This window comes from Chenopodium album, chromosome 4, assembly GCF_948465745.1.
Source record: "Chenopodium album chromosome 4, dcCheAlbu1.1, whole genome shotgun sequence".
NCBI lineage: Eukaryota > Viridiplantae > Streptophyta > Magnoliopsida > Caryophyllales > Amaranthaceae > Chenopodium > Chenopodium album.
In genome coordinates this window covers 78,124,708-78,135,855 of record NC_137837.1, presented here as the reverse complement: position 1 = coordinate 78,135,855, position 11,148 = coordinate 78,124,708, and the positions used below count along the sequence as shown (strand labels likewise).

Genomic DNA, 11,148 nt, shown 5'->3' with positions numbered 1-11,148 from the left:
AAAAATGTGTGTCTAATTTATTATGTAGGAATCATTGGGTTCTTTTGGTCTTATGCATGGCTAAGCGTGAAGTCATCATCTTTGATTCTTTGAGGCAGAAGCGAAATTTAGCAATTAAGTTTGCAATGACAAAGTAAGTCTAGTTTGTTATTAATGTCATGAGTTTATGTGTGTAAGGATATTATATATGTTATTTGTTTCAAATGTGTAGTGCTTTTTGAAGTTTCAAGGCATTAAGTGGACAATCTAGGGGAAGTAAATTGACATGGAATTTGGGACAGGTTACCTTAATTTCTTACCCTAACTTTTAGTTTCTTAATAATTTAAGTATATAGCAATTTAATTCAACTTATAAATATATTACATGTAGTGTCCTCAACAATTGGGTGGATGTGAGTGTGGCTACTACGTCATGCGTTATATGTACGAAATACTTGAACATCATCAAAGCAGTGAGGATCTTATTCAGGTATGAGTTGTCAAATATTTCATTTTTGTTTGATAAATACAATTTGATGTTAGCTACAATCTTGAATTAAACTTGTATATTTGTTGTGTTGATAGGATTTTTCAAGAACTACACCGTACACCGAGGAGGAGATAAATGAGATTTGAGATATTTGGGCAGAGTATTTTATATGTAATGTTGAACTTTAGATTTACACTTAGCGCATGTTGGACTCTTGTTTTGGATTATAGGCTTGACATGAATGATTTTGGTTAATTGGTGTTGGGATGATGAGTATAATGTCTATGATATTGAGATGTAAATTATTGGACAGGTTGTTAATATAATGCCGTCATTCCCAATTTTATGGGTAGGCCAAAATACAAAGGAGACTCTGCCGAAATTTACATTTGCATTATTCAATAATATTGCATTTTAATTTCAATTATATTAGCGTTAGCATATTACTTTATACCACTAGCAAGGAAAACAGGTACTACAAACATATACAAGGCAATTATTATAATTAAAAAAAATCACCTCATTTGCGTCACTCATTAAACAAACAAGTGACGCAAATAAAGCAATTTTGTTTTGTCTAGTCAGTCATTTGCGTCACTCCTATATAAACAAGTGACGCAAATAACAAACAAGAAGTTTATCAGAAGAGTCATTTGCGTCGCGCCTAGGAGCGACGCAAATGACTTTTTAATCATTTGCGTCGCGAGCAGTTGCGTCGCTCATAGAAGCGACGCAAATGAGCCTTTTTCTACTAGTGGATTTCTTTTAAGTGATTCTCTCTCCTCTCAACAACACCCCACTCTTCTATCAAAATTTCCCCATAAATCTCATGAATTAGGTATTCCGATGCTCATTTTCGACATCAATGTCAATTTTCAATGATAAATGCAAATTCGTTGGAAAACATTAAGCGTCGGAAAGTTCTTCAATTGCAATATCTTCCTTTTGGTTGACAATGGTGCGTAATCTTTCAAGTGAATTGCGCTGGTTAATCATACATTGCAGAAAATCAGTAATGGAAAATTGGAAGTTGTCGTAATAGTTTAGTTTTTTGAGGAATAAGGAAAAATAGTTTTTTAAAAAAAAATTTGGGTATTTTTTTCAGTCAACTTAAATCCAATGACCCTTATTTAATACATAATAATAATCAACGGACTAGGGAATATTTTCTTCCCTAAAAAAACGCACGTAATAAAGGACATTTGAAAAAAAAATTAAAACAATATTGAGCGTTAAACATATTGTGTATTTATACATATTTAAGAATTAATTGAAATATTTAATTTAAGGATAAGAATATATTTTCAGATTAACATAATTGTAACAATTATCTTTTCCTTAAAAAATAAAATCAATTATCTTTTCCTAAAAAATCGCATTATATTTCATCCAAAAAAAAAAGAAAAAAAAAAGCATCATAATCAGCAGTAGAAAATATTGAGCGTTAAAAGTATAAGGAGTAGCGAATATTTGTTTCCCTAATAAAACGCTCGTAATAAAGGAATTTTTTTAAAAAAATTAAAACAATATTATTCATCTTCAACCTATACTCATCTTCAACATTTATTCAACCTTAAAATTTAGCAATGGCGGATTGCTATAAAAAAAAAATTAAAAAACAATCGTGGATGAATCATGAAATTATATCAAACTCAAGCACAATATAATTTTGACTAATGCTGAAATAATTATTATTCGAATCGTTAAATAAATTACTTTAACTTGAAAAGGGTGGGGGTGATGAAGAGACTACAATAGGAGATTATGAACGAAGTTTAACATTGATTTTGTACTCCTTGAATAAAGGGAAAAACGATTATATAAAGCCAAAATTTTTATTATATGATGATCAATTTACTTATGAAATTAAACAAAATATAAGAATTTAATTAATTTGAACCAGAATAATGAGTGTTGTAGGTTGAACATGAAGGTTTTAGATAATATAGGTTGAAGATGAATATAAGATATTTTTATTCAATTGTCTAAAAGAAGGAAAAAAAAAAGCTTTTAAACAAATAAATTTAACCAACCTAGAGTTAATGACTTGATGACTAGACTTGATGATTGTGTAATGATTTGATGACTAGACTTGATAACTGTGTTAATGACTTGATGACTGTTTTGTTGAGTTATCAAATGGGACAGCTAGGATTAGTCAATTAAAAAATAAACGGATGAGATTTAATCTCTTACCGTAGTCATCCATAGTCATTCGTAGTCAACGACTACGGTAAAAGCTTCGTCTACTTAAACTTTTGATTAATTAAATTGATCCTTTAACACTGATATTTATAATATACTCATTATGATGTGGCTAAAATTTTACAATAGCCATAGAAAAATCATCTTAATTATACATTAACTAATTACTTATTATATTGTGAAAGGGGATCCTGGGAAGTTGGCCAAGGCATGGGTTCTAAACCGTGGAGATGAGAGTGATCTTCGAACCATGACATGTTTGCTTCAAATTTTAGGATCTGCTAGCTTGTACAAAGGTTGAACTTATGGCTGTGAATCATGTGATGCAAGGTTAATACAGTTAATAACAAGCTCGACCGAATTGCGTTAAAAAAGTACTACCTCTGTTTCATATTAGTTAAAAGTTTACCAAATTAAAGATAATTGCTTTGTCTTCAGTAACTTAAAATTGTCGTTACATAGAGTGATGGTGTTCAATATATGTCACATGAGTCACATCAGATGAGCATGTATGCTCATCATCAACTAGGGTGTAGATTCAACTCTTGCATCCAAAGATGCTGCCTTTTGATTTTGATATGAAAATGTTGATAACAATTAAAATATTGTTTATCGTTTGGAATCTAATGTTTGGAGTATATGCTCATAAAATTCTTTTCATTTGGTACATGTAATTGAAATGTATGAACATTCAACACAAAATCCTGATGATTAGATTTATTTATTTATTTATTTTTTTGTGTATATTTAGTTTTACAAAAAAATAAAAAAAATAAAAAATTTACAAATTCATTACTCGTACCTTATTTACATGAGAACTCTTTCATATATGAGATTATACACTTGTTATATTCTAACTTTTAACTTTCAAGTTCTAAATTTTACATCAATTCTCATATAAATTAAGGGGATAATGAGAACTAGGAACTGATTTGGACCGTCCATTGTTTTTCATCGAATCATTTATAGCATTTTTTTTGTAATTACGCATATTTTCAAACTTTTTTTTTTTTTTTTTAAGTTTATTCAATTTAAAGCAATTTCATTAACTTTTTTTTTTACTGTTTTATTTACTTTTAACAATAAATTAATGAATTTTTTTTTTCAAAATAGTTCTTTAATCTTTGAGATTGATAACTTTATTATATATCAATATGCTTTCTTCATTGAAAATAAAAATAAATTGTGCAATGGCTTCGGATAATTGGGTATTTACTTTTAAAGTGAAATAGTTTACTTTATTAGTATATAAATATTTTTCTTTACTTTTAACTTATGAATTTGGAATGTAGTTCTCAATTTAAAATTGATTCTCATTGGAACTTGATTATATAGTTCGAAATTGGACAATTGGAGACCAACTTCCCTCCGGCCCGCTTTATATAATAAAAATGAAAATAACAATATCCTAAAATGAAACTATTATTATAGATTCACAAAAAAAAAAAAAAAAAAGGAGTATAAAGTAGACACCAAGACAATAATATACTTGTATTAAGTACTAATCAAGTAACAACGTTACAACACTCCAATAAGTTTATTATATGATTACAATAGATAAGATGGTCGAAATGCCACTTTGTAGTAGACAAAGTATTTGGCTTATTTAAAACAAAGATACATAGTTTGCAATACGACATATATATAGTCAATATAGATGACAGTCGTAGAATTGAAATACATAACCACCGTAATTTTTGCAGGAAGTTGGAGGTTAGCTAGCTATGAAAATAGCTAAACTCTTTACAACCGTACTTAATAGCATGATCATTCCTGATCAAATGGACACGGAAACCAATTAATAAATCATTAGTAATATAAAAAATATATTTGAAGTATGATTATAACTATAATTTAATTACTTCCTTCGTTAAGTATCAGTTGTAACTTTTTAGATATTATTTGTGAGATTTATAATATATTTTAAAGTTACAATTAATATTTAACGGAGGTAATATCATTTTCTGATAGCTTATTATATATGTCTTACCAGCTTTTTGTAGAAGATACCAAGAGATTCGAGATAGATGGAGTGCCTTCCAAACACTCCGATCATAGGGCCGTCAAGGAGTGGCGATGCAAAATCGTGAGCGCAACCTTGGATTGCCATTCCTTTTCCATATGGTCCATATCCATTTGGACATAAATTTGTGTGGATTTTCATTGTGGCAATCACACAATTATTGCCTAGATAATTGTAGTTTCCATAGGTGCCGCTAATTCGAGTTATATTTTCACCATCCTTGAGTACAATCTATATAAACGCATACAAATAAAAAATTAGGGTTCTGAAAAGAAAAATAAAAATATGTTCCGCAATTTTGTAAACATGAAGATCTTTATAGTATGCATTTACCTTGGATTCATTTCCTCCATTCCCACCAAATACCTTGGTGTAGGTGCATCCATTTGGCTTTGCAACAACGAACCCAATTGCATCCACGATAAATCCATGCCTTATTATTACTTCTTTGATGCTTTCACACTCTTCAAGTTTGAAGCTATAATTTTCAGCATATTGCGAACCATAAGGTCCGCACTTCTTAGTCACCCATTTTTGCGGGTTATTCTGCCAAGTGAAAAAATATATATATATATATATATATATATATATATATATATATATATATATATATATATATATATATATATATATATATATATTTCATGCACATATTTTGGCATAAAAAAAGCGCTAGTAAAGTTACTTCGTATAACTTAAGGTGCACTCAATCCGATCACTATAAATTATGAAAAATAACGGTATCATATACAAGTATTATAACTTTCTTTACAATTGAGAGTCAATGATAGCCCATGTGATTAGACCTCACCTCTTGATTTTAGATGATCCTGGAATCGATTCTCATAACTCGCCCTTAAGCTTTTTTAGATGTTTCCCAATTCCATGATAGTCATAACACTTAATTTTATATTTATTTTTTTTGTTGGTCAAGCTTTTTAAAAAAATGAATGTCCTTTTATAATTTTTTTTTTTTAAGAAATAATTCGAAAAATAAATTAGCAATTAAATAATTAAAGCAAGAACACGGTACAAATCAAGGATATTTTATAGTGGTAGTTTGAAATATATTACTATCATATTGTTTGATCCAGCCACAGTTAATCTTTATGATTGACGATATTCGTGAATCTAATGGCATAATTGTAATATTGAAGAGCAATTTCCATGCCACATCATGAGTGAAGATAACGCTGATTTAACGACCGTTTGTCGTTACTTCACCAACACCACCATTAAAATTCCCTCCATTGAAAAGCTTCCTGCTTCTTCCTCCATTCAAGCTTCCCCGACCTCGACCACCATTGAAGCTTCCCGACCTTAACCACCATTAAATTAAAGCTTCCCCGACCTCGACTACCATTGAAGCTTTCCCAATCTCCACCCACCTTCCCCAATTTCAAACGAAAACCCTATGAATGAAAGGTGAAATTAAGGGCATGGTCAACCCCAAAGGCTAGGGGTGACTATGTCCTCCATTAAAGCTCCATCAATTGAGCTTGATTTTTGAAAATGTAGAAAAAAGTAATGTCAGCGGCGAAAGGAGATGAGATGACAAATGTCAGTGGTTGTGATGGTGGTTGTTGTGAAGAAATGAGGTTGAAAATTTTGGATTTGAAGTACCATTGTTGATGTGAGTGAGAGGAGTGAGGAGAGTGAAAGTACTAGCAAAGAGGACAAGGGAAGGAAGAAGCTAAACTAACAGACATCCTAGCAAATTTACAAACATATCCCAATTAATTCATTAAAGTGTCAATTTTACCCTTATGATTAACATATTATGTCAATCATAAAGATTAACTTGTATTTCCTCATATTGTTTTACAGATAAAACAATATGATCGGTTTATTTTTTGACTTTAATATTGCACGTTATATTAGTTATATACTTATATCTCATCCGATCTGTACAAAATTTTAAAGTAATTTAAGGAAGAACATGGTACAAAAGACTAAAAAGTAGATGAGTTTTACCTTTTCAGCATAGAGTCCAATGGAAACAAGGTTGTCCTGAGCAGTTCCAAAGAAACCAACAATGCGGTCATTTTGAGGCAATGGCATCGGAGATTTAAAGTCGCAGCCTCCCTTAAGTTGATCAGTTCCGTACGGCCCGTGTCCGCGAGGATGCAAAGTAGTATGGATCCTCATTTGGGATATCAATGAATTCTTAGCAATCCCACTTATTCCAGTTATGTATTCTCCAATTTGGAGCTTGATCTTTTATAAAACAAAAACAAATAAATAAACCATATCATTATTATATTATTGGAAAAAAATAAGTAAAAGGAAAAAAAAAGGACATTTTTACGATGGTCGTTTGAAATATGACTACCTTATTATTTTAATGATAAACAATATGAGCGATCTATTTTTTCACACTATAAATTGGGCACAATTAGTATTCTAATTTCTACAATGCAAATATAATTTTTGTAAATTTTAATCCAACATAAAATAAATATTTTTTGAGAAACTATAAAATAAGAGTAAAAATTACATAAATTAAATTAAAAATTTGATAAATTAAAAAAATGTTGATAATAATATATTATAGCAAAAATAGAGTAATATAATTAATAACTTGGATAAAAATACTTTAATTATGCACTATATAATCATTAAAATATTATGATAGTCATATATCAAACGACCGCTATAGAATTTTCAAAAAGAAAATAATATTATTACTTTTCGTTTCAGATTATTTATAACAGTTTGACATTTTTTTAAGTTATATTTTATGTCAAATTGTTGTAAATGATTTGAAGTGGTGGTAATAACTGTTATAAGTTTAATTGAAAGTTTATCCATATCAACATATATAGACACGGTATGACCTTGTATTGCTGTCCGCCATTGCCACCAAACTGGGTAGTATCGGATTGTCCATTGGCGTCGGTTATGGTGAAGCCGATCGCATCCACAATGAACCCCGACCTTATTACTACTTCTGTGATTCTATCAGATCCTTGGAGCATCAACGAGAAGTTTTGTACAGCTTCCTTGTCACCATATGGTCCGTACTTCTGCATAAATAAATTAAAACAAAGTTTATAAGTATCTATTTAAGTATAAGTACCACATACAAATGAATTAAGACAGGCAAAAATTGAAGTAAGATTATATGTACCTGGATTTGAGCCATAATCGTTGATTACAAATTAAGGCAAAGCTTAGCTAGTACTTGTACGTTTACAGTTTTGAGTGTAGTGAATAATAAGTTGTAGCAATGATTTATTTATATAGTGTGAGAAAGGGACCAAGAATAAATTCTGTCGTGCCAAAACACCATATATTTTTGCAAGCGAATCCACAAAATCAAGTAAGTTTTGCGATTTTGTTTATCAAGATGATAGACTTGGATTTTCTCAATTATTTGTGCAATATATGAATGAACAATTTCCACATATAATAAGACGTGGACACTGATAATGAAATGGAGAGAATGTTAATGTGGCCAATTGGTCCTTTACCCAAATCAAAGGGACGGACAATGTATATTAAATAGAGATCAAAAGTGGCATCTTCCTTTTATTCAAACAGTTTTGGAGTGAAAAAATGCGTGTTTTGAACGCAACAGATGTAACGTTACAAATCTTATACAAATTTAGGTGGGTTGATTATAAAATGACTACCATTATACAATCGATATATTTTTAATGTCGAAATTAATAATAATTCGCTTAACATTGATGCTTAATTTGATATAAAAAATTATTAGCGAACAACCAATAAAAAAATAGTATTATGATAGTCATTTTAAGGATAACTACCTTAAAATTTACATATTTAGATAACATTATATTCCGAGATGTTGATTGTTGAATGATGATATGAGAATAATATAAATGGAGTAAGAACCAATGAGAAATAAAAATATATAAATGATTGGAGAATAATATAAATGGAGTAAGAATTTAATCTAAGAGAAATAAAAGTAAAATCCATGAATATAAATACATGATGCATAATGTGCATGTCAAAAGATAAATACTCTTTGTACTACCTCCGTTACATATTATTTGCAACGATTAGACATTTTTCCTCTCTACTTTATGTCAAATAGTTGCAAATAATATGTAACGGAGGTAGTATATAAGAATCGTGGATATTGTGGGCAATTGGGAAAATAACTTAGACCCTATTCTTTTGGATTGAAATTTACTAAACTGAAACGATATAAGCCAAACGGAACTACACTGAAATGAGTTGAACTAAACAAAAATTAACTAAAAAAATTGAAAATAAATAAATATTAATAATAATAGTATTGGGGCGTGTGCTGCTACTCATATCTTTATTAGGATTAGTTTTTGATACGTAAAGGATCGGAGTAGGTGTTCAGATAATATATCAACTTCCCACTTATAATAATAACAATAATGAACTGAAATGATGACCTGAACAGAACTTAAAAGTCCAGAATAGTAGGGTCGTATTTGATTATGTTCCGTACAATAATGCACAATAATTTTTATTTAAATATTCTTACATTTAATTATAAAACATAAATTTATATAATAGTATGATGGCTTTATTGTAAAATAGCCTATTAGCAATATGGTCTGCAAAAACAACCAAAAATTAAAATCACTTCTTTTGGCAAGTCTGCTATAAAGCTCTACCTACTAGCTAGAGACTAGAGAGGCCTTTCTTTTCCTCCACTATGATTGAAACCCCATGCCATGTTCTTAGACCTAGCCCTAGAGCCTTTGAGATTTGGTTCGCCATTGATCACCCTAATTAACATTAATCTCCTAATCCTTGATAGGATTGGCTAGAAGGTTTCATTATGAAATCAACAATGGAGGATGCTAACTTTCTATTTTGGCAAATGTGACCATAATTGTTAACTCTAAAACTATTGTAAATTTTAGAAATTCTAGAGAGCAAGGTGAAGAGTGTTGGTCTGTTGGATGTCTCCCAAGAGAGGTAGTCTTGCAAGAGTTGCCATGCAACCTCATCTCATGGCACACCAAGCTGGTTTGGTGCTTGGAAGAAGTGATGTCCTATGCAACTTAGCTGTGAATATAATAGTTTTAGTATGGGCTCCACAGAATTATATTATGTATTATGACTTTTAACCCCATGAATTACCAATACCTCTATGAGAATCAAACAATGAACTTATGACCATTTCCTAGGAAATTGTATGAAGGGAATTATTTACCCATGAAATACAAATTAAAATAGGAGTCTAATTCCCATGTTAACCAAATAAGCCCTTATTATAATCAGGATAAAATTTGAGAGAGTTTAATATTCTATAATGAATAAAAGATTATTCCTATTATCATCTTTCTCTGTTGATGACGGATAATGCCCAAACCCTTGTTTAACATTATGTAGTATGTACATACATATTGAATTGTTGATTGTTGAAAGTGAAATTTTTGCAGAATAATTATTTGTGAGGATCAGGGAATAACTAAATGGAGTAAGAATAAAAAAAGAATAATAAATGAAATCCATGCATTTATGGAATAAGAATCTTGCGTGTTCTGGATGCAATCGAATATCTTAAGTAGTGAAAAATCAATTTGTATAGGAGATTCTATGAAGATATTTACTCCCGTAATGCTACTAGTCCCTTTGTTAAAAAATAACTGACATGCCAAAGTATTAATTTAATCTTATTTTTTTATGAGTATATAAAAATATTAATGAATATTTTTAAAAAATATTATGAAATCATAGTTGGGTTTGTTGAAACCCATTATATCTCATTTGTGAGTGTCCCACATTGGAGAAAGAGGAGAGGTGGTTCCACTTTATAAGGTTGAGGAGTTACTCATGCTATTGCCAATTGGTTTTAGTATGGAAGCTCCAAAGCTTAGTTTGTGGACCAAACTCTCCTCCTCCTTGTTCGGGTTGCCCAGACCCATTTCATATTGTTTTGAAATTTAACAGGGTTTAATCGGAATTTTTTTGCAGAATAATTCACAACTTTTTTAATTTGCGGTAGTAATTTACAAAGTGGTATTAACTTGCGGTAGTAATTGACAAATTTTCCTTTGTTTTATTATAACACACCTTGATTGACCTAGTTTTTCAATTTTTTTGAAGAGAGAGAATTAAAATGTCTCAAAAGGTCTTTTATATGGCTAGCCACACTCAAGAATCCGTATTCAAAACATGTATTATTAAGATTATAGGTAGCCCTTGTAATACTAGCTACTAACATAAATACCATCATCAATTATTGGCCATCACTCGTGAATCGTATAACCAACAAAAGCTCTTGGTATGTTGGTACTTAATTAAATTAATTTAGTAATTCACGTTTACTTCTAACCCAAAAAAAAAAAAAAAAAAAAAAAAAGTCCATGCATTGTGAATGGTTAATTTGGACGCTGAAAATTATGAGTAAAAAAGAATCAGATGCAATGAGAAATGTCCTACAATATTAATTCAATCCATCAATATCAAGTCGAATATGTTCTTGCTAATC

General features: G+C 30.1%; 1 protein-coding gene across 1 annotated transcript; it reads right to left on the bottom strand.

Annotated features, from left to right (window-relative positions):
- Positions 1-4,140: 4,140 nt before the first annotated feature.
- Positions 4,141-7,987, bottom strand: LOC145629425 (mannose/glucose-specific lectin-like). The gene is made up of 6 exons (XM_081682022.1): positions 7,828-7,987; positions 7,535-7,723; positions 6,672-6,914; positions 5,031-5,243; positions 4,665-4,928; positions 4,141-4,447 (listed from the first exon to the last, which is right to left on the bottom strand). The coding sequence occupies exons 1-6, from the start codon at positions 7,840-7,842 to the stop codon at positions 4,442-4,444; spliced, it is 930 nt and encodes a 309-aa protein (XP_081538148.1). The 5' UTR covers positions 7,843-7,987; the 3' UTR covers positions 4,141-4,441.
- Between the last annotated feature and the right edge of the window lie 3,161 nt (positions 7,988-11,148).

Bases quoted from the DNA above. Each gene is read 5' to 3' on its own strand.
- LOC145629425 (XM_081682022.1), bottom strand. The intron at 5,244-6,671 runs GTAAAACTCATC...TTCACTTGGCAG, and splicing joins TTGGACTCTATGCTGAAAAG to AATAACCCGCAAAAATGGGT. The intron at 4,929-5,030 runs GTAAATGCATAC...GCGTTTATATAG, and splicing joins ATGGAGGAAATGAATCCAAG to ATTGTACTCAAGGATGGTGA.